Source organism: Saimiri boliviensis, chromosome 1, assembly GCF_048565385.1.
Source record: "Saimiri boliviensis isolate mSaiBol1 chromosome 1, mSaiBol1.pri, whole genome shotgun sequence".
Classification (NCBI taxonomy): Eukaryota; Metazoa; Chordata; class Mammalia; order Primates; family Cebidae; genus Saimiri; species Saimiri boliviensis.
Genome location: NC_133449.1, coordinates 159,523,228 through 159,551,204, shown reverse-complemented (window position 1 = coordinate 159,551,204; position 27,977 = coordinate 159,523,228). Strand labels below are relative to the sequence as shown.

Genomic DNA, 27,977 nt, shown 5'->3' with positions numbered 1-27,977 from the left:
GCCGGGCAACCCCAGTGAGGTGAGGATTCAGACCAGGCAACCCCAGGAGGTGAAGACATCAGGTCTCCTGACGTCGCGTCCTTTGGCCAGAGAAGGGGATTGTGGTCCTGCTCCCAGGGGAAGCTGAGCTTGCCCTGGGAACACACCTCACTCTTTCTCTCTAGAAGCTTGGGCCCACCGAGGGCCAGGAAGGTAAGCTCAGGGCAGTGGACACCAGAATCCAGATTTCTGTCCTGAGAAGGTGTCAGAAATCCGCCCCAGCCCCAGCCTGCCAGCATGCACACACAGGTGCTCCCCCGCCTGCACCCAGCCATCCTCACTGGGCCCAGCCTTCCCCCGGAGTGCTGTGTGTGCCCTGGTCCCAATCTTTATCTTCGACTGGGGCCTCACCACAGCACAGTGTCCCACTGCCTGCTGGTGATCTCATCCCAGTCCCCCAGAACCTCAAGCCAAGTTCATCCCAAACTGACCTCGGTGTCTGCCCCCACTCCACCTACTCCTCCCCCTTCAGTCACCCAAGCATGAAACAGGGGAGCGGGACTCCCTTTCCTCACCTTCCATGTCCAGTTTCCTCACCAAGACCCCGGGGTTCTTCAAAATACCCGTTAACTCCCTCTCCTCTCCATCCCCTTGTCACTGCCCTGATGCAGCCACCCAATCTCTCACCTGGTGACAGTTGGTCCTCCTGCCTCCAGTCTGGCCCCCTCCAACCCATTTCCACCTGGCAGCAAAGATATCTTTGGAAAATGTCAATCCGATCACTCCATTTCCCTAGTTTAATCTCATCAGCAACTCTTTATCAACAGTTTCCTTTAAAAAGCCTACTAGGATCTGGCCCCTACCCCCACTGTCTGAGCTGATCTCTTAGAACTGCCTCCAGCTCTGGCTCTACTTGTCACCCCCCTACCATCTTCATAGGTGACATGTCCACTGCATGCCATGCCCCTTCTCTGCCCAGTGAACTCCCACTCCTCCTTCAAGGCTCAACTCCAGTGTGTCCTCCTCCGGGAAGCCTTCTCACCCCCCACCCCAGGCTGAGCTGGTAACTCCCTCCCCTGGGCTCTCCCAGAGCCTTTCCCAAAGCTTGTTTACCCATCTGAATCTGACCTGGCTGAGCTCCTTGAAGACAGAGCCCTGCCTTATTTATTTTCAGTCCTTAAAGAGAGGCTCAGGAAATGTGAGAAGGTAGAGGGAGGGAGGGAAAGTGGGAGGGAGGAAGGGAGAAAAGAGGCAGGCAGGAAGGAGACAGAAGAAGAAAGGCAGGAGAGAAGAAAGGAAGGAAGAAAAGAACAAGTCAAACAAAGATATTGGGGAACAATTGATCCATCCATCTGTCGATCGATCGATTCATTGATTTGACAAATACCTCCTGAGTTCTATCAGGCACCGTTCTTGGCACTAAGGATATAACAGTTAAGAGGAAGCTACTAGCAGCTGACCCTCAGCATTTCCAGGTGACTTTGGTGTGTGCATATGTGAGCATGTGTGTACATGTGGGTGCAAGCCCTCTGTCTGCAAAGGCCTGTTGCCAGGGCACCTGTCTTCCCTAGGGTCTGATGCTTTTAGCATCTGACTCCTGTTCCTATTGCAGCCCAAAATAAGGCAGTGACCCACGGCAAGGCAGGAATGATTCTCATCAGCTAAATGATTCTCATCAGAGCTGGCTACAGGGCACACCCTGCTCGCTGACGACTGACTGCTGACCGCTGACTGCCTACAGGGACACCACGCAACTCTCAGCTTCCCAACAGAGGTGTTAATCTTGAGGGTCTAAGATTCCCTCCTGCCCACTGTGGTCCCATCCTCTCAGGTACCAGCATCCTAGGGGAGCTTGGGGAACTCGGGGTAGTGGGCAGAGGAGATGAGGCAATCCCTAGAGCTCCGTCACCAGGAGAGGAAGGGCCCTGCAGTGGATCTGGGGACTGTGGGCCCCCCTGGAAGCCTAGATCCTGGTTTAGGAGGAGAGGAACTCTAAGCGCTGGTTAACTCTGCATTAAATGGCGAGGATGCGCCTAGGATTAAAGGTGGGGAATAGATAATGGCTTTGCTCAAGACTTTGGGATTTTTAGGCAGTAGAGGGAAGCAGCTTCTCTGTCTGTAAAATGAGAGACTCTTCCCAGTGTCCGTGAACTTCTATAAAGGGAGTGTTTATCAAGAAACAGATCTGTGGACTGTGGAATCCTAAGCAGTCACGATCGGGGCATTCTCAATCATCCCATAACCCTCGCCCCAAGTGCATGTAGACATGCTCATGTTTGCATGCTGTTTTAGCAGGCTTATGAATGCCCTAAAGCCTATCCATGGATCTCCATGATTTAGCCCAGCCCCCTCGTGTTACAGACCGGGGAACTGAGGTGCACAGCTGGAGAGCTACTTGTTCACAGTTACAGAGGAAGTCAGGGACACCCACTAGACTTCAGTTGCACAGCACAGTGCCCACTGGCCCAGGGCCCCGTGTGGGTGTTGGGGGTACAGGTGAAGGCAGATTGTTTTCTAAAGGAAGGAGTACAGAAAAACCTGGAAGCAAAGGAGAAGGGTACCGGGGTGCGTGGGCAGCCAAGGGACTCAAAGGCTCTGCCGCTTCTCCAGAGGGCAAGTTAAGGAACCTGGGCAAGTTAAGGGCTCTGGATCTCATTTTATTTGTAAATCTCTTCCAAGATTTCTGAAAAGTGCCATGAGATACAAATGGGAGGATGGAGGAGGAGAAGGAAGAGAAGGGATGGGGGAGAAGAGAACACCATGGAAGTTAGCCAGTAATGGGGAGATGGGGAGGAAGGGGGATGGTTCTCTCTGCTTGGTTGGACCAGACTGCTGACTGCCTACAGGGACATCATGCAGCTCTCAGCTTCCCAACAGGTGCCAGGGATGAGAGGGGCAACCAGCCTTGTGGACCCCAGTGTAACCCCAGCCTAGCCCATGCTCTCCCTCCGCTAACTTAAGCCTCCAACCTCTTTCAGCCTTGAAATAGGGCTCTCAAGTCTCAACATATGATAGTGTGCTTGAGACCCTTGCCTGCCCCACCCAGATGCCCCAGGCACCTACACTCCTTCTCATCAGGATGCCAGAGCTGGGAAAAGGCCCTAGAAGAGACAGTGCTGAAGAGACAGTGCTTCCTTAGCAACATGAAAACAGATTTGTGCAAACTTGGGCACCTCCCTCTTCCTCCCTTGGGCCTCAGTCTTCTCTGCACAATGACCTTGTAGGCCCTTCCAGTTCAGACATCCCTTGCTTGTGATTTTGGGGTGGGTTGAAGCTGTTCAGACTGGGGCAGGGTGAGCCAGGGACTTGAAGGAGGTCTGGGGAGAAATGGAGGCAGCCTGGTCCATTGATGGGGTCTCTCCTCCACAGGATGATCCCCAAGGAGCAGAAGGGGCCAGTGATGGCTGCCATGGGGGACCTCACTGAACCAGGTAAGGTGGATCTAGCCTCATGCTTTCCTCAGACTCCACCTTTTCCTCGCTCCCAGGCTGCGCTCACTCTGGCTTGCTGGCCCCAGGCCTGGGCAGACGAGTGTGAGCTCCTGACCAGCCTGAAGGAGTGCCTGTGGAACCTGCCGCCTAGGCTGGGAAGCTTTGTGAAGTATCGGGAGGGGTCTTGCCCCTCTGTCCACAGACCCAGGAGCTGAGACTAAAATGACCCTGGCTTCATCTAAGGCCCCATCTCAGCCGCAAATTAAGCTCTGGAGATTCCGGTCCCAGTTTCAGCCCTACCTGTGGCTGCAAGCTCTGCACACACTTGCCCTTGCCTGTTGCTCCTGTGGGTCTCACTGAGACCTCTGGATGGCCCAGGACAGCCGGGCCCCATGGCTAACAGGGGATTGGAGAGAGTAGAGCAGGGTGGGAAGAGAAGGCTGCCCATTTGGATACAAAACTTTGTACTTAAAAGATAACTCATCGAATGAGTGAATCATTTTTATCATTTCATTTATAAAGTTTAAATTCCTTTTTATCAATTTTATAAGACCTATTCAGGAACTCTTGATATAACTTTGGAATCTGTTTATTTGGTCTACTTTACAGCATTTCAGGTATTTTTTAAATTTATTTATTTTATTATTATTATTATTTGAGACAGTCTCACTCTGTCACCCAAGCTAGAGTGCAATGGCGGTCTTGGCTCACCGCAACCTCCCCCTTCAGGATTCAAGCTATTCTCCTGCCTCAGCCTCCCAAGTAGCTGGGACTATAGGTGTGCACCACCACGCCCAGCTAATTTTTGTATTTTTAGTAGCAATGGGATTTCACTATGTTGGCCAGGCTGGTCTTGAACTCCTGACCTCGTGATCCACCCACGTTGGACTCCCAAAGTGCTGGATTACAGGTGTGAGCCACTGCACCCGGCTGCATTTCAGGAATTTTAAAAGATTAATTCAGGGGGTGGTAACAGTGGCTGATGTCTGTAATCCCAGCACTTTGGGAAGCTGAGGTGGAAGGACTGCTTGAGCCCAGGAGATTGGGACCAGCCTGGGCAACATGGTGAGACTCCATCTCTACCAAAAAAAAAAAAAAAAATTAGCAAGGTATGGTGGCACATGCATGTAGCCCCAGCTACTCAGGAGGCTGAAGCAGGAGGATTGTTTGAGGCTAGGATTTGGGGGCTTATAGTGAGCTATGGTCCAGCCTGGGCAAATTTCAACTAAGTCAGAGCTCTCGAGCTTTAGTGTGAATCATAGTGACTTGATATTGGTTCAGCATACAGACTCCCAGCATCTACTCCCAGGGATTCCATCGCAGGGGACCTAAAGTAGCCCTGGTACATTTGCCTTCTGTGTTCTAAGGAGTCAATCCTATTTTCTGACTTTATGCGTGGCATCCTTTTCACCTATTTTGTGTGTTCTTGCCTCCTTTTGTTGATATCCAGTTTCTTCCCCCGCCCTGATTTTGTAGCTAAAATATGCACATTCTATGAGTATTGACACTCTAACTAGAAGGGTCAGGCAATACATCCTCTTTTTTCTTGGGGAGTTAATTAATTACAGGCCCCCAAATACGGAGACACATCATTCATGCAAGACTTGAAATATATAACTTGTTGATTATTGGAAAGGTCCTAACTAAAGACAATTTTGAAACAAAAGTAGGAAGAAAAAATAAATCTCATAATCTTACAACCTAAAGACAGCCACTGTAATGTAAAAACCATAAAAATGTTTACCATCATGGCATGCTTACTATGCGGCAGATACTTTGCTAAGAGAAAAGTATTCTTTACGCTTTGTGTCATTTCACCTCCACAACAATTCGGTAAGTTTGATATTATTCTCATTTTGGAAATGAAAATATTGAGGGTCAGAGGAGCCGGTGGTCACATCTGGTAGGTGGCAGAGCTGCAATTTGACTCCAGGTGTCTGTCTCCAGAGCTCTTTCTTTAATATATTATTGTTGCTGTTGTTGTTATAATTTTGAGACAGAGTCTCACTCTATCTCCCAGGCTGGAGTGGCCCACTCTCGATTCACTGCAACCTCCACTTCCTGGGTTCAAGCGATTCTCTTGCCTCAGCCTCCTGAGTAGTTGGAATTATAGGCGCCCACCACCATGCCCAGCTAATTTTTGTATTTTTAGTAGAGATGGGGTTTCATCATGTTGGCCAGGCTGGTCTTGAACACCTGACCTCGTGATCCACCCACCTCGGCCTCCCAAAGTGCAAGAATTACAGGCGTGAGCCACTGCGCCTGGCCCCTGTTTCTTTATTATATGGTTACATGGTAATATAATACATAATAATCACTTAAAAAATTCATTTGCCATTGACTTGGCGTACATTAAAAAAAAAAATTTCTAATCAGACAAAACAGACATGAATGGCTTTGAAAGTGAAAGTTGGTCATAATGGAACTATCTGGAGATAACCACTGTTAGCATATTTATGTAAATTCTTCTTCTGTTCATATATGAATGTCTTTATATAAACATACATACACATGGGCTAAATACTATATGCTGTGTTTTTTGGCTTTTTTTTTTTTTCATGTAGCAGCATTTCATCCTAGTATGATTTCTCTCATGCCTTCATTCCCCGTGCTTGCCAGCATTCTGCTGTTTGGACACGTTATGTGTATTTCATCAATGCCTAACGGTGGTCATGGGGCTTGTCTCAGGTGAGATCCTGCGGGGCAGAACCAGAGGAGCCTTCTGCAAGTGACTTATTGAGAGAGTGCTCTCGGAAGGAAAGGAGGAATGCAGCCTAGGGTGGGGTATTGCTGAGCAAGGATGTGGGCTCAGTGACTGTCCACATTCAGTGTGATCCTGTGGGGAGCTCTCGAGCATGAATTTCTACACAGACTTCATCCCACCTGATGAATGGATGCTGCGGCAGCGTCCATTCCACTGGCAGTTCTCTGTAGAAGGTGGTGGTGTGAACTATTAACTGCTAATAAAGGGGCATCTGGGCAGCATCCACCACAAGACTGGGTCCCAGTTTTCACAACTGTAAACCTCACTGCAATAAACATTCTTGTACATATATCTTTAGACATATTTATTCAACTTTTTCCCTGAGAATAAATTCCTAGAAATAGAATTACTTGGTCAGATAGGTTTTATCTTTTTTTATTTTTTTAATAGAGACAGCATCTTGCTATATTGCCTAGGCTGGTTTAGAACTCCTCCACCCAAGCAATCCACCCACCTTGGCCTCCACAAGTGCTGGGATTATAGTTGTGAGTCACTATGGCTGCCCATTTTTATTTTTATTTTAATATTGAGCTTGGCTGGGCACCGTGGCTCACATCTGTAATCCCAGCACTTTGGGAGGCCAAGGTGGGCAGATCACTTGAGGTCGGGAGTTCCAGACCAGCCTGGCCAACATGGTGGAACCCTGTCTCTACTAAAAATACAAAAATTAGCTGGGCTTGGTGGTGTGTGCTTGTAGTCCCAGTTACCTGGGAGGCTGAGGCAGGAGGATCACTTGAACCTGGGAGGCAGAGGTTGCGGTGAGCCAAGATGGTGCCATTGCACTCCTCCTGGGCAATAAGAAAGAAACTCCATCTCAAATATATATATGTATATTTAGTTCAGCTCATCTGTATAGTATTTGAGAATATGATGCTGAGGGCAGTTTATTATGTATTTAGTTATAACTATTCTTTCATATTTTTAAGTAGGCAGTACACTGTCTTGTTAAAAACAGTAACAACAAAACAGTGTAAACAATTTCCAGCCCTCCTCCTTTATATGTCCCATGGTCACTGCTATGGGGGCAGGTCTCCCTTTGCTAAGGTGACATGTCTCCTTGGCATGTCTCCTTGCAGATTTTTCAGTGCATGCACAAACACATACCTATTCTTTAATATGTAAATGGAAGCCAGGGGAAGTGGCTCATACCTGTAATCCCAACACTTTGGGAGGTCGAGACGGGCAGATCACTTGAGGTCAGAAGTTCAAGACCAGCCTGTGCAACATGATGAAATCCCATCTCTACTAAAAATACAAAAATTAGCCAGGCATGGTGGCCCATGCCTGTAATCCCAGTTACTTGGGAAACTGAGGCAGGAGAATCACTTGAACCCAGGAGGCAGAGGTTGCAGTGAACTGAGATCACACACTGCACTCCAGCCAGGGCAACAGAGCAAGACTCTGTCTCTTTCTCGCTCCAAATATATATATATATATATCATATATATATCATATATATCTTATATAATATATATAAGTATAATGTAAATGGAATTTTAGAATATGTATTCTTCTGAATCTTACTTTCCCCTCCAATTATTTATACTGGATTTTTTTTTCTTCTTTTTCTTTTTGCTTTTTGAGACAGAGTCTCTGTTGCCCATGCTGGAGTGCAGTGGCACAATCTTGGCTCACTGCAACCTCCACCTCTGGCTTTAAGCGATTCTTGTGCCTCAGCCTCCCAAGTAGCTGAATTGCAGGCATGTGCCACTATGCCCAGCTAATTTTTGTGTTTTTAGTAGAGACAGGGTTTCGCCACGTTGGCCAGGTTAGTCTTGAACTCCTGACCACAAGTGATCTGCCCACCTTTGTCTCCCAAAGTGCTGGATTACAGGTATAAGCCACTGCACCTGGCCTATAGTGGATTTCTTTCTGTTCTTAGCACGTATAAAGTTTGCTTTCTGTATTTGTTGAAAGAATGAAAAAAATCAGTGTCCATTGACTGGCATGAATCACAGCACCCGAATGACCCGCAATGCTGCCCAGTGGCCATGTCTATCTCCCTGGTTCATTCACTCTCCCATGCTACTCTCTTCATGACTTTGGCAACCCCTCTCCTCAAACCTCCAATACCTCCTTGCACAACTTCGTTCTCAGCTAAAGACCTTGCTTCTTATTCTACTGAGAAACAAAGTAACCAGGAGAGGGCATCTACAAGCATCCTCTGCCACAGCTGACTTGCTTGCGTCTGTGTCCGTGTTTGTGGTGGTGGATGGACTCGCCTCACACCTGCCTGGTGCCTGCGCCTCTGGTTGGGCTCTGGACACCCAGCTCTCCTATCACTCCTGCTCAAGGACGTTCCTTCAGCAATTCTCAACTCTCTCTATTGCATTGTCAAATGTTCCCATCAGTTAACGCACATGCTGTAATTTCTTCATCTTTACAAACAGACAAACCCCTCTTGATCCCATTGCTGTCTATAGCCAGAATCCTTTAGAGCTCAACTCCTCCAAGCAGTTGTCTGCATTTTTCTTACCAATCCTCTCTTTCTCTCTGACATTTTATTAGTCAATTTACACACACACACACGCACACACACACACACACACACACACAGAGTACATGGTCCCTCCCTCATTCCTAAATTTCAAAGCAAATACCAAAAAGCACGTCATTTTGCCCCGCAAATTCTTCAGAATGCATGAAAATAATAAAAGGGCGTTTCCTTACATGCCACAAAGATATTAGCACACTGAACAAAATTAGCACTAATGATTTAATACCAGTTAACAAGCAGTCTGTACTCAACCTTCTTGAGTTTCCTAGTTTGTTTTCATCGGGATCCAAACACGGGCCACGGTTTTTATTTGGTTACTATGGCTCCTAAATCTCCTTTAATCTAAAACAACCCCTTTGCCCCCTTTTTTCCATGTCACTCACTTGTTTGAAAAACCAGGCCAGTTGTCCTGTAGAATATGCTGCGTCCTGGATTTGGCTTATTGCTTCCTCGTGGTGTGGTTAAACTTGTTCCTCTGTCCATTTTCTCTTGAACCGTCTCCAGTCAGGCTTTTACACCCAAACACTCCGTAGAAACTGCTTTAGTGAAGATTACCAATGACCTTGTGTTACTAAACATAATAATTTTCAGCCGTCATCTTTCTTGACACATCAGCAAGCCTGTGACTCTGTTAGTCTCTCTCTATCGTACCTGAAACGCTTTCATCATTTGTTTCCAGGACGCCATCCTCTTTGGTTTCCTCCGACCCTGTGGGTTGCTTCTGCCCAGGCTCCTGGCTTGGCTCCTCTTCACTGCCTTATTGTCAATGTTGGAGGCTCCAGGCTCCATCTCTGATCGTCTTTATCTATTCTCATTTGTTTGTGATCTCATTCAGCCTCTCAGCTTAACATGCCATTTATGGCGCTGGAATATGAACGTATGTGCATCCGATTTTAGAGATGACCCAGGCAGGCCGTGCTGCCCACACGGGGCTCTTGCCTGACAAGGTCCGCACCATTCTGTCCTCGCTGTCCTGCAAAAGGCTTCCTTTGTTGGCCAAACGTGAAAGTTTGGATTTTGCTGGTTGGAAAAGCACAAAGGATAGGGATGGGTCCCAAACGAGTGAGAACAGTCATCACCCTGAAAATCCTCTAAATGCTATGAAGACTAGTTCGCACGATGAGAAAAGAAATAAATGTCATGTTCTTCATTGAAAAAGAACCATAACAAATACAGTAAAAGTTCACGGTGCCCACGTTTTCACCTCCAGGTCGGTTTTCTCCGGTGAACCCGATTCCCACATCTGTCTCCCTCCTCAGCACCGCCGCTTAGATGCCTGCAAGTCTCCTCAAACTTAATGTGCCCAGTTTTGGAGACAATTAGCACAGTTTGCATAGGGACTAGATATTAGGTCCGTGGAAAGGTGGAGATCTTTAGGTGATAAAAACAAGTTACAGAACATGTGTGCCATGATTTTATTTTGGTTAAAACCTCATATGAATATAGTCATTGAAAAAGACATGAAAGATCATACACTAAGATGTTAAGAGTGACAATCTCTGGTTAATAGATAATGGTATTTTTCTCTTTTTTGTCTGATATGTGTATTTTCTAACCTTCAGTGCTTCTATATGATTTTTTTTTTTTTTTTTGAGACAGTCTTACTTTGTTGCCTAGGCTGGAGTGCAGCAGTGCAATCTCAGCTCACTGCAACCTCCACCTCCTGGGTTCAAGTGATTCTCCTGCCTCAGCCTCTGGAGTGGCTGGGATTACAGGCATGTACCACCGCACCTAGCTAATTTTTCTATTTTTAGTTGAGACGGGGTTTGGCCATGTTGACCAGGCTGGTCTTGTACCTCTGACCTCAGGTGATCGCCCGCCTTGACCTCCCAAAGTGCTAGGATTACAGGCATGAGCCACCATGCCCGGCCCATACATGCTTTTTTTTTTTTTTTTTTTTTTTTTTGAGACGGAGTTCCGCTCTTGTTACCCAGGCTGGAGCATAATGGCGCGATCTCGGCTCACCACAACCTCCGCCTCCTGGGTTCAGGCAATTCTCCTGTCTCAGCCTCCTGAATAGCTGGGATTACAGGCACGCGCCACCATGCCCAGCTAATTTTTTGTATTTTTGGTAGAGATGGGGTTTCACCTTGTTGACCGGGATGGTCTCGATCTCTTGACCTTGTGATCCACCTGCCTCGGCCTCCCAAAGTGCTGGGATTACAGGCTTGAGCCACCGCGCCCAGCTACATGCTTTTTTATAATAATAAAAGACTATTTTAAAGTTAAAAGGACACGTGTCTAAAGCTGAATCTTCTCCTCCCTTTGCCTTCCCCATCTCAGTGAGCTGCTGCTCCATCCTTCCCCAGGCTCAGGCCAGAAACCTCATGGTCGTCCTCAACTCCTCTCTCATTGTCCATACCCATGGCTTACCTTTAAAAATATCAATTTTTAGAATCTGGGCCAGGTGTGGTGGCTCCCGCCTATAACCCCAGCACTTTGGGAGGCTGAGGCAGGCAGATCATGAAGTCAAGAGATTGAGAACATTCTGGCCAACATGGTGAAAACCCATCTCCATTAAAAATACAAAAATTAGTTGGGTGTGATGGCACGCACCTGTAGTCCCAGCTACTCAGGAGGCTGAGGCAGGAGAATTGCTTGAAGCCGGGAGGCAGAGGTTGCAGTGAGCCGAGATCGCACCACTGCCCTCCAGCCTGGGCAACAGACCAAGACTCCCAGAAAAAATCTAGAATCTGACCATTTCTCACTACCTCCACTATTATGGGCAAAGACCTGCACAGGGAGTTCGTGCGATAAACACAAAATGGCCAAAGAACTTCTGAAACAGTGCTAAACTTCACTGAGCAACAAACACATGAAAATTAAACTCTGAGGTGTCATTTTTGCCCATCAGGTGGGCAAAGATTCCGAAGAATCATGACACCTGGTGTGAGTGTCGGCAAGCTTGGGGAGAAACAGGCATTCTTACACACAACATGCCATGCTGAGGAGGTGCCTTGGGAGGCCAGGCCTGGAGCACTGGGGGATGGGGTGGTGAGAGCCCACTCTGGCCTTTCCTGGCAGTCCCTACACTGGACCTGGGCAAGAAGCTGAGCGTGCCCCAGGACCTGATGATGGAGGAGCTGTCACTACGCAACAACAGAGGGTCCCTCCTCTTCCAGAAGAGGCAGCGCCGTGTGCAGAAGTTCACTTTTGAGTTAGCGGAAAGTCAGCGGGCGGTGAGTAAGCCACCATTGTGCTCTCGGGGAAACTGAGGCCCATAGAGAGCCAGTGGTTAACCTAAAGCCAAATGGTAAGCCAGGCAGAGGACTGTGATGTACCCATCAGATTAAGGCCCTGCCTTTCTGTGTGATCCTTGAAAAGTGTTATCTTTTTTTGTTTTTTTGAGACAGAGTTTCGCTCTTGTCTAGGCTAGAGTGTAATGGTGTGATCTTGGCTCACCACCACCTCTGCCTCCCCGGTTCAGCCGATTCTCCTGCATCAGCTTCCCAAGTAGCTGGGATTACAGGCATGCACCACCACGCCTGGCTAATTTTGTACTTTTAGTGGAGACAGGGTTTCACCAGGTTGATTACGCTGGTCCCTATCTCCTGACCCCAGATGATCCACCTGCCTCGGCCTCCCAGAGTATTGGGATTACAGGCATGAGCCACCTCGCCTGGCTGAAAAGTGTTGTTTTTAGGCATGTCTCCCTGGACATAGAACAAAGTGGATTGGGGGGATGAGGATAAGACTTGAAGTGAGGCCGGGCGCGGTGGCTCAAGCCTGTAATCCCAGCACTTTGGGAGGCCAAGGCGGGTGGATCACGAGGTCGAGAGATCGAGACCATCCTGGTCAACATGGTGAAACCCCGTCTCTACTAAAAATACAAAACATTAGCCGGGCATGGTGGCACGTGCCTGTAATCCCAGCTACTCAGGAGGCTGAGGCAGGAGAATTGCTTGAACCCAGGAGGCGGAGGTTGCGGTGAGCCGAGATCGTGCCATTGCACTCCAGCCTGGGTAACAAGAGCGAAACTCCGTCTCAAAAAAAAAAAAAAAAAAAAAAAAGTGAAGACAGGCATGCTGGCTCCTACGACAACAAATGCTAAGACAGGCGTGCACTCGAGGCTGAATTTGCAGCAGTCAGGATCTAGTTCAGTCTTGGGCCTCATCTGAGACGGAAAATGTAGAATACTCTTTTTTCTTCTTCCCACTGGAGGAAGGAGAAGAAAGGCAGCAGGCAGTTCGAGATACTTCTAAGGAAGCCAGGGCTATTCCATCCACTCGTCACTTAATTTCTGGCCTAGACAGGAGGCAACTGAGAGGGAGTGATGTGGCAGAAAAATGAAGATGGCAAAACGCCCGCCTTTGTATGTGCCTAAGAAGGTGCTAGCTAAGCACTTTGCAGGCACCTCAAAATGCTCATAGACCCCTGTGAGGCAGATCTTCATCACCATCATCCTAATTCTATAGAGATGGACATTGAGGCTCAGGGAAATTAAGTATCTTGCTCAGAGTCAGCATTACAATGGCAATTAACATATACCGGGCATTTCTCTTAACATATATCGAGTATTTTTCGGTCCCAGGCACTGGGCTTAGCGCTGTAAACTAGTAACTCATCCTTGTTCCCTGATGATGGGCGTTAGGATTCTTGCCTCCCCCTCCTTTTGTTTTTTGGTGGAGGGAGAACCTTCCCTGGTCCCCTGCCCCGCTGAGCCTCTCTCCGGTTTATTCCACCCCCTCGCTCTCAGATGCTGGCCGGAAGCGCCAGGAGGAAGGTGACTGGAACAGCGGAGCCGGGGACGGTGAGCATGGAGGGGAACTCCCTGGAAGGGAAGCTGAGGGAAGGGGCGGGTGGCTGGGGGCGGGAGGCCGTCGGTGGCCTCTGAGAGCACGCCTCTGTGCCCAGGTTGCCAATGCCAATGGTCCCGAGGGGCAGAACTACCGCTCGGAGCTCCACATCTTCCCGGCCTCACCCGGGGCCTCACTCGCGGGTCCCGAAGACGCCCACCCTGCAGCCGCCCCTGCGGGGTGGGTCCCCAGCCCCAGCGCCCTGGCGCCAGGTGAGTGTCCTCCTCGGGTCCCCGGGACCAGGGCTGGGACGCCTGGAGCGTGGGTGTGCTCCCCATGGGGCAGGAGGAGCACTCAGAGAGCTAATCCGCCCCCTTCCCCAACACACACGCGCACGCGCGCACTCCATTCTCCAGACCACGCGCCGGAGGAGCGCAGTGCCGAGCCCAGGTCGGTCACGCAGCGACTCGGCCAAGGCCAAGACTGCAGCCCGCGCCGCGAACTCGCGGCTTCCTCACTGAAGTCCAACGCGTTTCCTGGGATGGGGAAGGGTCTCCGATGTTGGAGCAACTGTGTCATCCCATCCCTCCCCTAACTCCGACCGTCCCTCCCCCAGCCGCGTCCGCGGGATGGAGGTGGGGACTGAGGTGGAAGAACCGAGACGCCCCATCCCCTCGCCCCTAGGCTATGCGGCGCCGCTGAAGGGGGTCCCGCCGGAGAAGTTCAACCACACCGCCATCCCCAAGGGCTACCGCTGCCCCTGGCAGGAGTTCGTCAGCTACCAGGACTACCAGGGCGATGGCCGAGGTCACACCCCTAGCCCCAACGACTACCGAAATTTCAACAAGTAAGCCCGGGGACGAACCGGGAGGGGCGGGGAGCCAGTCGCAGTCACAGAGGGAACCTGCGTTTCCTGAGCACTTCCTGCAGGCCAGGCTCTGTCCCCAGCGCTTGCTTTCTTTTTTTTCTTTTTTGAGACGGAGTTTCGCTCTTGTTGCCCAGGCTGGAGTGCAATGGCACGATCTCGGCTCACCGCAACCTCCGCCTCCTGGGTTCAGGCAATTCTCCTGCCTCAGCCTCCTGAGTAGCTGGGATTACAGGCACGCGCCACCATGCCCAGCTAATTTTTTGTATTTTTAGTAGAGACGGGGTTTCACCATGTTGACCAGGATGGTCTCGATCTCTTGACCTCGTGATCCACCCACCTCGGCCTCCCACAGTGCTGGGATTACAGGTGTGAGCCACCGCTTTCTAATTCATTGACTGAGCTCTGGCTGGAACAGCGCCTCCGCACCTGGTGGGTGCTCGGTACACGTGGGAGGAATGCAGAGTGAAGGTGCCGCACATTTTGCCGGGTCTTCTCCAGGACGTGGTGGAGAGGTGCTATGAGTTTTCCCACTCTGCAGATGAAGAGGCTGCGGCTCGGGAATAGGAACAACCCGGCCAAAGCCACAAAACAAGGGAGCGCCGGCAGGACTGGGGTTCGGGTCTGGGTTTGCCTGACTTCAGAGCCCGGTGTCTTGTTCTCCATGACTGCTGTGTGCCACTTCTTTGGTGAACATCTAGGTTTGTGTCCCTCCCTGAGGGACCCCCAGACTTCAGCAGTTTGAGGCCAGCCCAGCTTTTCCTTTCACTAATGTCCTAGAAGAGACCAACAAGGTGGCTTTGAAGCTGGCCCAAAGTGGAGAGTGGCGGTGAAACATTGGACGCCAGAGGGAGGCCCACACGGCAGTGGCCCATACTGGTTTAGAGCATGAGACCTCCACGTGGACTTAAATGCAGACCCCAGGCCTGCCCGTGGGACCTTGGGCAAGTGACTTAACCTCTCTGAGCCTCCATTTCCCCGCCTGTAAAATGAGGGGTTTGCAGCACCTACTTCATAAGGTTGCTATGAGGATGACACGAGAAGCCATAGGTAAAGTTTCTGGCAAGTAAGAAACTTAGAACAAACAGTAGCTATTACGATTATTACTTACAGCTGAGATGAGGTTTGGACAGGGGAGAGCTTGAAAGAGATACATTTAGCATTCTGCATCGGGGGCCTGAAAACAAACCATAGAAATCAAGACAGGAGCTTGGCATTGGAGGAAGCCTTGAGCCGAGGATGCATTTCAGCTGCACTGGCCTCCTTGCTCTGATGCTATTTCTGAATATGCTCCTCTGGTTTGGGCTGCATTCAGTGAGGAAAAGGGGAGTCCACAGAGAGGACACCACAGTCCAGCTCTTCTGGCATTTGCAGACCACACATGGAGACTGTGTCTGTCTAAGACAGATGGGTGGGCGCGGGAGCCTGGCTAGGCCTGGAAAACCAGACCTTGTGAGGAAGGGCTGAAGAAACTGGGGGTGATCCGCCTTGAGAAGAGACAGCTCCAGAGGGATCTGACTGCCCTCAAATATCTGAATAGCCAGAGAGGGTCCTGATGGGAAGAACTGGGCCTGGCAGGGGCTGTGTGAGTCACAAGCCATCAGCAGATACTCTGGAGTTCCCCACCAGGCAGGGCTGCCCGCAGAGCCTGCTAGGCCCGATTCTCCTCCCGGGCCCTCAGACCCTGCCTGCCCAGCCCTTTGAAACCTTCAGCAGACATTCAGGCCCGGCAGGCAGCTTCCAGGCTGGGCCACTCCGGTTGCATCTCCCCCTGATCTCATGCCTCAAGTATGACAGCGAGGCACGTTCCCAGCAGCAGAAAGAGCCTTAGGGAGCTCTGTACCCAGATCTCTTCTGAGGGAGAAAGAGCAACTGAGGCATGGAGAAGAGAAACAGCAGTTTCGGTGGCCAAGATGGGCTCGGCATCCAGGGCCCTGGGCTCCCGGTCAAGGGCCTGACTGTAAGGCTTGCATGGTTTGGACACCACCCAGCCTGTTCCTCCGAGGCCTGGCTGTTGCCACCAAAACTGGGGTGGTCCAGGCAGAAATGCCTTCCTGGCTGAGACCCAGGCGCTGGCCCGAGGTTTGTCTTTCCACCCCAGAGGCAAGCACTCTCCTCTTCCCACTGGTCCCAGACTGCTGGAAAAACAATACGAGCAATGATTTTTATTTTTCTTAAAATTAACTAACAGGATTAAGGCCAAATGCAGTGGCTCACGCCTGTTGGGAGGCTGAGGTGGGTGGATTACTTGAGGTCAGGAGTTCAAGACCAGCCAGGCCAACATGACAAAACCCCGTCTCTACTCAAAATACAAAAATTAGCGGAGCTTGCTGGCGCATGCCTGTAATCCCAGCTACTCAGGAGGCTGAGGTGGGAGAATCGCTTGAACCCAGGCGGCGGAGGTTGCAGTGAGCTGAGATTGTTCCGTTACACTCTAGCCTGGGTGACAGAGCGAGACTGTGTCTCAAAACAAAACAAAACACAAACATTATTATTAAAATCACATACATAAAGTCTCTTTTAAAACATGTTAGGCAAATAAGTGTAGAGCCCCTTTGCTCACTGTCCTCCAAACACAGTTGCCTTCCCAAAGGTGACACAGTTGTCAGGCTGGCCTGTATGGGCTCAGAACATTTTGTGTGGGCAGCTGTATTCCTGTAGGGGGAATGGCATGTGTGTGTGTGTGTGTGTGTGTGTGTGTGTTTTAATACTTTGTGTTTCACTTTGTTAACTTGCAATTTTTTTACTCAATAGTATGCTTTCAAAATCTACCATACTAATATGTAAAGCTCTAGGTCCTTCCTTTTAAGCTGCTATGTAGTGTTCTCTCTCTCTCTTTCTTTCTATCCCGCCTTCCTTCCGTTTCTTCCTGGCACAGTTTCACTCTAGTCGCTCAGGATGGAGTGCAATGGTCTATTCTCGGCTCACTACAACCTCAGCCTCTTAAGTTCAAGTGATTCTCCTGCCTCAGCCTCCCAAGTAGCTTGGATTACAGGCGCCCACCACCACATCCAGCTAATTTTTGTATTTTTAGTAGAGACAGGGTTTCACCATGTTGGCCAGGTTAGTCTCAAACTCCTGACCTCAGGTGATCTGCCTACCTCAGCCTCCCAAAATATTGGGATTACAGGCATGAGCCACTGTGCCCAGGCTGCTGTATAGTTTTCTATCGTGTGAACATGCTGTATCTGTCTTGCCCATTTCTCTGCTGGTGAACATATGGGTTGTTTCTGCTCTGTCAATAATGTGCTGCTCAGGTCTGCCTCCTAGTGTCTGCATGTCTGTGCTTCCCTAAGCCATGTGCTCCGAGGTGGAGATGTGGGGTGACAGAGTTCACACATTTCGAGTTAGAAAGATCCTGCCAGATTGTCTTCTGCGGTAGCAGCACTGGCTTACTCTCTAACAAGCAGCACGTGTGAAACTTTGCTCCCCGCCACCTCACCAGCTTTGCTCTGTTATCAGATTATTTCACTATGTCAGTCTCCTGGAGGAGACATGGCGTGGCTGTGGTAATTTGCATTTTCCCCCTGATTTTCAGTACCCTTCTCTCTCTACTTTTGGGTCTTTTGTCCCAAGCAAAGCTTACCGAAGGGGAGCTTAGTCTTGCCTGGGACAAATCAATTCTCACCCCATCAGCTTCATTTCTATTGCTGAGCAACGAGCCACCCAAGTAGGTGCAAACTTGGAAAGGGGCGAAGTTGGAAAAACCTCTTAAGATGTACAGACTCTTGCTGTATAGAAGGGAGAACTGAGGCTCAGAGCGAGGCAGGGAAGGGTCCATACACGGTGACCCACATGTCAGTGTCCTGCTGTTCCTGTCCCACACAGCCCACCTCTTCTGCTGCTCTCTTTCTCCAGGACCCCGGTGCCATTTGGAGGACCCTTCTTGGGGGGCACTTTTCCCAGGCCAGGCACCCCCTTCATCCCGGAGCCCCTCAGTGGCTTGGAACTCCTCCGCCTCAGACCCAGTTTCAACAGAGTGGCCCAGGGCTGGGTCCGTAACCTCCCAGAGTCCGAGGAGCTGTAGCCCCAGCCTGAATCTTCAATTCCCCAGTCTTGGGGGCCTGGTAACATCCGGAGCCAAGACTTGTGGACAGCATTTTACAATTTAAGAAGGGCCTTCACACACAAAACCTTGCTGCAAATGGCCTCAGAGATCACAAAGTTCAGTAATCCCCAAACATGGGTGTGCTTCAAAATTACCTGGGGTTGTTCCAAATACAGATGGCTGAACGGTCACAGACTTGCAGCATCAGAGTCTCCTGAATCAAAGAATCTGTATTATTAATAGCAACCAGGGCCAGGCACAGTGGCTCATACCTGTAATCCCAGCACTTTGGGAGGCCAAGGCACAAAGATCACAAGGTCAGAAGTTTGAGACCAGCTTGACCAACATGGTGGAACCCTGTCTCTACTGAAAATACACAAATTAGCCGGGCATGGTGGTGCATGCCTGTAACCCCAGCTACTGGGGAGGCTGAGACAGGAGAACTGCCTGAACCCAGGAGGCAGAGGTTGCAGTGAGCTGAGATCGCGCCACTGCACTCCAGCCTGGGCAACAGAGCGAGACTCCATCTGAAAAAAGAAAAAATAGCAACCAGTCCTCCAGATGATTCCAGCATACCTTATCAATGGTTTGTGTCATTTGGAATTCACATCCACACCTCTGCTCTCCCCTGCTCCCACAGTGTACACTTCCCCGGTGACAGGGTACTCCCTGGCAGCCCATCTTCCTGTGAATAACTCAAATAATTAGAAAATGTTCCTTTTACAGAGATGCAGTTGGTCTTCATCTATTCATGCTCTAAACAATTCCTAAGCACTGACTGTGTGCTAGACACTGTGCCAGGCCCAGTCCTCGAGGAGGAAAAGACAGTAGCGCAGACAGAAGTACAGAGCACGAAATCATCTTCATTTCCTCTAAAGCATGCTTACTGACAATTGCGGAACCAAGTGTTGGGCAGAGGAAGGAGTCCCTAACCCTGGGTGTGGGGTGGGATTCCAGAAGCTTCCTGGAGGAAATGAGTGGGACCTTGGAGGAGGAGTGAGAGTCCATGAAAAGAAGGGGTGTGAGGGGGAGGGTATTCCTGGGAAGTGGACCAGCATGTCCAAAAATGTGGAACTGAGCATGGGCGCAGGGTGTTCTGCAGAAGGAATAAGGCTGTGCTCGAGGCGCGGGTGAGGGTAGCGTGGGGCAGGCTTTACTAAGGAAATGGGGAAGGTTTTGGGGATGGCTCTTTTGCAGATTGGAGAAGGGTAATGCCAGAAGCCAGGAAGCCTGCAAGGGACGAGGCCACGGGAATGGAAAGAAAGGGCCGCTAGTAGGTTCTCTACATATCTTATTTCTATTTTTTTTTTTTTTTTTTTTTTTTTTTTGAGACGGAGTTTCGCTCTCGTTACCCAGGCTGGAGTGCAATGGCGCGATCTCGGCTCACCGCAACCTCCGCCTCCTGGGTTCAGGCAATTCTCCTGCCTCAGCCTCCTGAGTAGCTGGGATTACAGGCACGTGCCACCATGCCCAGCTATTTTTTTGTATTTTTAGTAGAGACGGGGTTTCACCATGTTGACCAGGATGGTCTCGATCTCTTGACCTCGTGATCCACCCGCCTCGGCCTCCCAAAGTGCTGGGATTATAGGCTTGAGCCACCGTGCCCGGCCCATATCTTATTTCTAATCCTCAGCACAACCCTGAGAGAAAGATGTTGTTGTCCCCTTTTTACAGATGTGGATATTTAGGCTCAAATGGAGGAAGGAAGTGACTTGTCCAGGGGCAGAGACCAAATGGGAATCTGTCTGATTCCAGTGGATGTCTCTTTGCACTGCACTGGGTGGTCAGTGCCCACTCGCTCTGAAATCATCTGATTGTTGTGCCCTGCCTTGGAGTTTAGAAGCTGAGTGCAGGCTTGGGAGTCAGACTGGATGGGATGGGTTCTAACTGCCACGGCTGGCCGGGTGAACTGGAGCAAGTCTTTTCACATCTCCGATCCTCCGTTTCTCCATCTGTAAGATGAGGACAAGTATAAAAGCTCCTTTGTGGGTTTGTTGTGAACACAGTGCAGGGTGCATTTATAATAAGGGCACAGTCAATGGTAGGTTTCATGCAACTGCTGTTCCAGGCTGGAAACGTTGTTCTTGCACTGGAGGTAGCATGAGAAGCTGGCTGCTCAAGATGTCACTGAGGGGTCAGTAAAGCTGAAGCCAGAAGGAGAGCCTCTCGTTGCTGTAGGGATCTCCCTGTCTCTGTCTCTAGAGGCGATGGGCAAGGTCAGGAGTCCAGCCCATTCCCAGGCTGTATGGGAAAGTGATTACATTTTCCTTTTGCTCTGGAATTTCACTCCCCTCTGGGTCCCAAGGGCCCAATGACCTGACTTTTAGAATTGTTTGCAATTGGTGTTTTCTCTTGAGTTTGGGGGCTGCCATTTAAAGCCAGGTTTTCATGAGGTGAAAGCCAACCATTCAAGGGTCTGAAAAGTAGAAAGAAGGACTCCGATTGCCGTGGGCTGGTTCCGCTGTGCTCTGGAAGGTAACTGCAGCCACCAGGTATGAAAAGGAGTCTCGGGGGGAGACCTCCGTACCCAAAGAAAATCCTTTCATCTTCTGAGAATGTGACTTTTGCTGGTGTTGTAAAACAGAAAAAAGAATGCTTATTGTAAAAGTAAAAATAATAAGCAAGGAGTAAAATGTGAAAGTGTCTGCCCACATAGCCCTCCCATGCACATATGCACACCTTCCTACCCTCCTGCCTCTGCCATTCCCACACACCAGAGGTAACCACTAGTGACAATTTGGTCCTTCTGGAATTGTAGAATTATTTGAATGGAGTATGTGCATGTGTATATAGACGCATACCCACATAGGCATGTCTTTGTTTTAATGAAATCATGCTATATGGATTGTTCTGTATCACACTGCTTTATTTAAGAAGTAAAATGTGGATCCTGAGAAAGCAAGTCATTCACCTTTCATGTAATTTGAGGTTACGTGAAATAAACTATAAGAAATCCTTCATGCCAGGTACGTTGGCTTATGCCTGTAATCCTAGCACTTTGGGAGGCTGAGGTAGGTGGATTGCCTGAGGTCAAGAGTTCAAGACCAGCCTGGGCAACACAGTGAAATCCTGTCTCTACTGAATATACAAAAAATTAGCCAGGCATGGCAGTGCGCACCTGTAATCCCAGCTACTTGGGAGGCTGAGGCAGGAGAATCACTTGAACCCAGGAGGTAGAGGTTGCAGTGAGCCGAGATAGCACCATTGCACTTCAGTCTGGGTGAGAGAGTGAGACTCCATCTCAAAAAAAAAAAAAAAAAAAATCCTTCTTATTGGCTGGGCATGGTGGCTCAGCACTGAGAGGCTGAGGCGGGCAGATCGCTTGAGGTCAGGAGTTCGAGACCAGCCTGGCCAACTTGGTGAAACTCCACCTCTATTAAAAATACAAAAATTAGCCAGGCTTGATGGCACATGCCTGTAGTCCCAGCTATCGGGGAGGCTGAGGCATGATAATCACTTCAACCGGGGAGGTGGAGATCGCAATGAGCTGAGACGGCACCACGGCACTCTAGCCTGGGTGACAGAGAAGGACTCCATTTCAAGAAAAGGAAGGAAGGAAGGAGAAAGAAAAGAAGAGAAATCCTTCATATAAAATGCTATATTTCTGCCTGTTTTTGTTCTTTCTATAAATTAAATCATACAGTAATATGGAAATGAGAAGGACTAAAACGCAGAGAAATGTGGCATTAGACATAGCAACAATGAACTGTAGTTTCCGGCAGCGATGTGGATGCATCTCAGAAATATAATAGTAAGCAAAGGAAAGCAAACAAATATATACATGTTTCCTGCTGGAAGAAAATGTAATACAAAATCAGAATAGTGGTATCTTTGGGAGGGGGAAGGGGTTTTTGTGAATGTGAAGGGGCCATCACATGCTTTTAGGGTAGCTGGAAAAATTCTGTTTCTAGAGCTGGGTGATGGTTACATAGATGTTCACTTAACAATATTTAAGTTAGTTGTACATCTGTGTGTTTTGCACTTTTTTGTACATGTACATATTTTATCAAAATAATCCCTCCTTTTAAAATGGGATTGAACAGGTTAATAGGACATGAGCCATACCTGAAGAGAGAATTGGTGAACTGAAAGTGTCCATAATGCATCTCAGAGCGGTAAAGAGATGGGACATAGGAGAGAGAAGTTAAAAGATGTGGAGAATAAGATGACAGCGCCCAGCACTGCTAACATCAACACTTTCCAGCAAGAATGGGAAAACGTCTTCAAGGAGTGAGAGCACGATACATTGATTTTCAGACAAATGAGTGTTAAGAGAGTTTTCTACTGACCCCTGAAAACATGACCAGAGAATGTACTTCAGTAAGGACCCAGAAAGAAAATACAGAAGCAGCACTAGTGAGCAGAGAAATGATAAACATGTGACTGAGTCCTAAAGAACAATCAATCCAATAGATGACAGGAAGGATGAAGAAGAAACACGTGCACATAAAATAAAGCAGTCTTATTACTTCCAAATATATCAGTTATCATCATAACTGTAGTATTTACATTTAGGGAAGACTCACCGGTTTAAAGATAGAAACTAACGGATTGGTCCAAAAAAACTCAGTTCTGTGCTGTTCAGAAGCAACGCCCCTAAAATATATGGCACAGAAATAAAATAAAGAAATTGTCTGGCACAGTGGCTCACGCCTGTAATCCCAGAGGTGGGAGGATCACTTGAGATCAGGAGTTCGAGGTTGCAGTGGGCTATGATCATACCATTGCACTCCAGACTGGACAATAGAGACCCTGTCTCAAAAAAAGGAAGAGAGAGAAGGAGGGAGGGAGGGAAGGAGGGGGGGAGAGAGAGAGAAATACTAACCAAAGGAAATGTGTTTTGACCACATTAACATCAGACAAAGTAGACATTATGGCAAAAAGCGTTATTGTGATAAAGCAGTTCTTCATGTAAGAATAAATCCATAGTCACAGTGGAAGATTTAACACATTTCTTTCCATTACTGATGGGTTATCAGCAAATAATTAGTAAGCATATAAAAGATACGAACAATAAAATGAAAAAGTAGCATCCTATACTGCCAAATTAGAGAATACTCATTCCAACCACATACAAACACTTTAAAAAACCGAATACACAAAATTAAAACCTTTTGTGCACTGAAGAACATTCTCAAGAGAGTGAAAAGAGAAACCACCGAATAGGAGGTTATAACTCAATGAATAAATATCAATAAAACTGTGGGGATAGACATTAATAATTTAATAAATAAAAAACAAATGAGTGAAGATGAAGGGATAAAACTTCCCTTTTCCTTGTAGAAAACTTCCAAATATTGTATGTAGATACTTGCCCCTGTAAGAGGTGGAGCTTAATTCCCATTTTATCGATTACAGGCTGAACTTACCAACTTCCTTCCAAAGAATAGAGCGTAGGAAGGGAGACACTGTAACTTTACAAAGAAGAAACCTGGAGAACAACCCCTTAAACTACATAATCAAGGTTAACATCATCAGTGATATCCAGATTTCTGATATGAAGTGATGAGAAGGGCACTTCCTCTTACGATAGTTTTCTTCAAATCCTTAACCCCAGTCTAATCATGTGATAACATCAGAAAAACCCAGTTGAGCATCGTTCTGTGAAAACACCTGATGGATACCTTTAAAACCTACCACAGCATGAAAAACAAGGAAAGACCAACAAATTCACAGACTGGAGGGGACTGGGAGGCGTTAGAACTAAGTGTCATGTGGAAGCCTAGACTGAATTCTCGAACAGAAAAAAGTCCATTAGTGGGAAAAAAAAATGGTGAAATCCAGATAAAGACTTAGTTAATAGTATGGTACCTATGTTAATTTCTTAGTTTTTGTTTTGTTTTGTTTTATTTTTTTGTTTTGAGACAGGATCTCACTCTGTCACTCAGGCTGGAGTGAATGGCTCAGTCTTGGTTCACTGCAATCTCCAGCTCCCAGGCTGGAGTGATTCTCCCACCTCAGCCTCCCGAGTTGCTGTAACTACAGGTATATGGCACCACACCTGGCTAATTTTTGTATTTTTTGTAGAGCTGGGGTTTCACCATGTTGCCCAGGCTGGTCTCAAACTCCTGAGCTCAAGCAGTCCATCTGCCTCAGCTTCCCAAAGTACTGGGATTACAGGTGTGAGCCACCACACCTGGGCAATTTCTTAGTTTTGAAAAACCTAATAGGCCCGTATCTCGTGCCTATAATCTCAGCACTTTGGGAGGCAGAGGCAGGCAGATCACCTGAGGTCAGGAGTTCAAGACCAGCCTGGCCAACATGGTGAAACCCCGTCTCAACTAAAAAAAATACAAAAAAATCGCCAGCCATGATGGCGTGTGCCTATAATCCTAGCTACTTGGGAGGCTGAGGCAGGAGAATTGCTTGAACCTGGGGGTAGAGGTTGCAGTGAGCCGAGATCGTGCCACTGCACTCCAGCCTGGGTGACACAGCAAGACTCCGTCTCAAAAAAAAAAAAAAAAAAAAAAAAAAGAGAAAGAAAAGTAGACCATACTGTGACTATGCAAGGTATTAACATGAGGGGAAACTGGGTGAAAAGTATAGAAGAGCCATCTTTGGAACTTTTCTGTCAATCTAAGTTTATTTCAAAATAACAAGCTTTGAAACTAAAAACAAATCCCACAGAGAAAACACCAGGCCCTGATAGCTTCACCAGAGATTTATATCAAACATTTCAGAAAAAGAAAAGAAAGCATTGTTACACAAATGCTTTGAAAGTATAGAGGAACAGATAACATTTCCAAACAAATTTTATAATGCCAGAAGAAACCTGACAAAAATGTTACAGAAAAGAAAATTAAAGGCTGGTATTCCTCATGAATATAGACACAAAACCCAACATATGTATGTGTGTTCATATACGTACATACAAACACACATATTTATAAATATATCTGTATATATAATTTATAAATAAATATATGTGATACATCATGACTAAGTTAGGTTTACCCCAGGAATGCAATCTGGGGTTAACATTTGAAAATCAATCAATGTAATTCACCTTAACATAGTAAATAAGAAAACTGGTGGGGGAAAAACGTGATGAAATTCAACACCAATTTATGGTGAAAATTATTTGAAGATTTAGAAGGCAACTCCCTCAGTCTGATAAAAGTTAGCTCCCAAAAATCTCCAGCTAATAGCCTACCTAATGGAGAAATACCCCATGCATTTCCCACAAGGTTGGGAATAAGACAAAGATGTCTTCTCTCACCACTTCTATTTAATTAATATTCATAGTCCTAGCCAGTTCAGTTAAGCAAGAAAAAGAAATAAACATAAAGATGGGAAATAAATAAATGAAGTGGTCTCTGTTCCAAGGTGAAATTGTTGTTTACATAGATCCTCACAGAAACCTACAAAATAATTACCAGAAATACTGAGTGAATTTAGCAAGGTCACAGGATACAGGGTTGAAACACAAAACCCAACTGTATTTCTACATAAACTGCAACAATTGGAAAATTCGTTGTTTAAAAATAGCAACAAATCACACAATTCTTGGTAATAAATGTAACAAAGGTTGTGTAAGACTTGTACATCAAAACCTTAAAACATTGCTGAAATTAAAGAAGATAGTTAAATGGAGACATATATTGTGCTCATAGATTGGGAAACACAATATTTGTAAGATGTCAGTTTTTCTTAAATTGACCTATTTTCAACACAATCCCAATCATAGGCTTATGATTTTGTGGAAAGGGACAGGTTGATTTTAAAAATGTATATGGAAATTCAAGGGCCCTAGAGAAGGAAAATCTTTCCAACAAACAATAAATTCGATCATTAGGGTGGGCCCTAATCCAATATGACTGGTGTCCTTATAACTAGAGGAAATTTGGACACAGAGGCATGCACATTGGGAGAACCCCAAGAAAAGATGAAGGCAGAGATCAGAGTGATGTGGCTGTAAGTCAAGGAAGGCTAAAGATTGCCGTCAAACTGCTAGAACCTCGGAGAAAGGCGTGGACCAGATTCTCTCACAGCCTCAGGAGGAACCAACCTGCTAAAACCTTGATCCTGAAGATCTAGTCTCCAGAACTGTAAAATAATAAATTCCTGTTGTTTAAGACAGTTTTTAGTACTTCGTTATGCAGCCCTAGCAAACTAATACAGAGTTGGTATATTGGATATTAAGTTAGAGTTGATTAAAACAAAAAGCCTCTGCTTATCGAAAAAAAAAAAAAAATTACTAGGAAAGTGAATAAAGCCAGGCGAGGTGGCTCACGCCTGTAATCCCAACACTTTGGGAGGCTGAGGTTAGGAGTTCAAGACCAGCCTGGCCAACATGGTGAGACCTGTCTCTACTAAAAATACAAAAAGTAGCCAGGCGTGGTGGCACGTGCCTGTAGTCCCAGCTACTCAGGAGGCTGAGGCAGGAGAATCACTTAACCCCAGGAGGTGGAGGGTGCAGTGAGCCAAGATCACACCGCCGCACTTCAGCTTGGATGACAGAGCAAGACTCCGTCTCATAAAAGAAAGTGAATAGGCAAGCCCAAGCCACAGACTGGGAGAAAGTATTTGCAAACATATCTCTGACAAAGGACTGTAATACCTAAGATGTATACCTTCTATAACTAGTTAATACAAAAAAGACACCCAATAGAAATGACCAAAATATTTGGACAGATATCTCACAAAAGAAGATATATAGCCTGGGTGCAGGGGCTCACACCTGTAATCCCAGCACTTTGGGAAGCTGAGGCGAAAGGATCACTTGAGGCCAGGAGTTCGAGGCTGCAGTAAGCTATGACCACACCACTGCACTCCAGCCTAGGTGACAAAGTAATACTCCATCTCTAAAAATAAAAATAAAAATAAAAGATTTTTCATCCTTTAGTTCCTCAATGTAAAAAAAAAAAAAAAAGAAAGACGATATGTAAATGGCCATAGTAGTTGAAAATGTGTCCAACATATTTGTCACAATGGAAATGTAAAATTAAACCACAATTAAATACCATTATACACCCACCAGAATGGCTAAAATTCAGAAGACCATTTACACCAAATGGTAGCAACATTGTGGAGCAATTGGAACTCTCCTGCACTGCGGTAGGAATGCAAAGGGGAAAGATCTGACAGTTCTTTTTAAAATCAGACATGGTTAATAATTCTGCTCCTAAATATTTATGTGGTTTTTATTTTTCAAATTTTTTTGAGATAGCGTTTCACTCTGTAGCCCAGGCTGGAGTGCAGTGGTGCCATCTCGGCTCACTGCAACCTCCGCCTCCCAGATTCAAGCAATTCTCCTCAAGTAGCTGGAATTACAGGCATCCACTACCATGCTTGGCTAATTTTTGAATTTTTAGTAGAGATAAGGTTTCACCATGTTGGCGAGGCTGGTCTCGACCTCCTAACCTCAGGTGATTCATCTGCCTCAGCCTCCCAAAGTGCTGGGATTACAGGCGTAAGCCACTGCGCCTGGCCCTAAGCATTTACTCAAGAGAAATGAAACCATATTCACAAACAATTTGTACAAGAATATTCACAGTAGCTTTTATTTTCAGTAGCAAAGAAAAACACACCAAAAAACCAAACTGGAAACAGCCCCAGTGTCCATCAACAGGAGGGTGCATAAGTGATGGTAATGTCATACAATAGAATTCTATCTGCAATAAAAAAGAACTATAAACAATATCATGGATGATTCTC

General features: G+C 47.3%; 1 protein-coding gene across 3 annotated transcripts; it reads left to right on the top strand.

Moving 5' to 3' along the window:
- Positions 1-1,199: 1,199 nt before the first annotated feature.
- Positions 1,200-27,977, top strand: MYOZ3 (myozenin 3). 3 transcript variants are annotated; one of them, XM_010344567.3, is made up of 7 exons: positions 1,200-1,454; positions 3,349-3,410; positions 11,696-11,850; positions 13,368-13,421; positions 13,526-13,679; positions 14,092-14,254; positions 18,131-21,222. In XM_010344567.3, exons 2-7 carry the CDS (start codon positions 3,350-3,352, stop codon positions 18,297-18,299), a joined length of 756 nt encoding a protein of 251 aa, XP_010342869.1. In that variant the 5' UTR covers positions 1,200-1,454; position 3,349; the 3' UTR covers positions 18,300-21,222. The 3 variants fall into 3 exon arrangements, with proteins under 3 accessions (XP_010342869.1, XP_039328174.1, XP_010342868.1); XM_039472240.2 differs by lacking the exons at positions 1,200-1,454; positions 18,131-21,222 and adding exons at positions 1,465-1,810; positions 22,364-27,977; XM_010344566.3 differs by lacking the exon at positions 1,200-1,454 and adding an exon at positions 1,465-1,810.

Bases quoted from the DNA above. Each gene is read 5' to 3' on its own strand.
- MYOZ3 (XM_010344567.3), top strand. From the start codon at position 3,350: ATGATCCCCAAGGAGCAGAAGGGGCCAGTGATGGCTGCCATGGGGGAC. The intron at 11,851-13,367 runs GTGAGTAAGCCA...CCTCGCTCTCAG, and splicing joins TAGCGGAAAGTCAGCGGGCG to ATGCTGGCCGGAAGCGCCAG. The intron at 13,680-14,091 runs GTGAGTGTCCTC...CCTCGCCCCTAG, and splicing joins CCCCAGCGCCCTGGCGCCAG to GCTATGCGGCGCCGCTGAAG.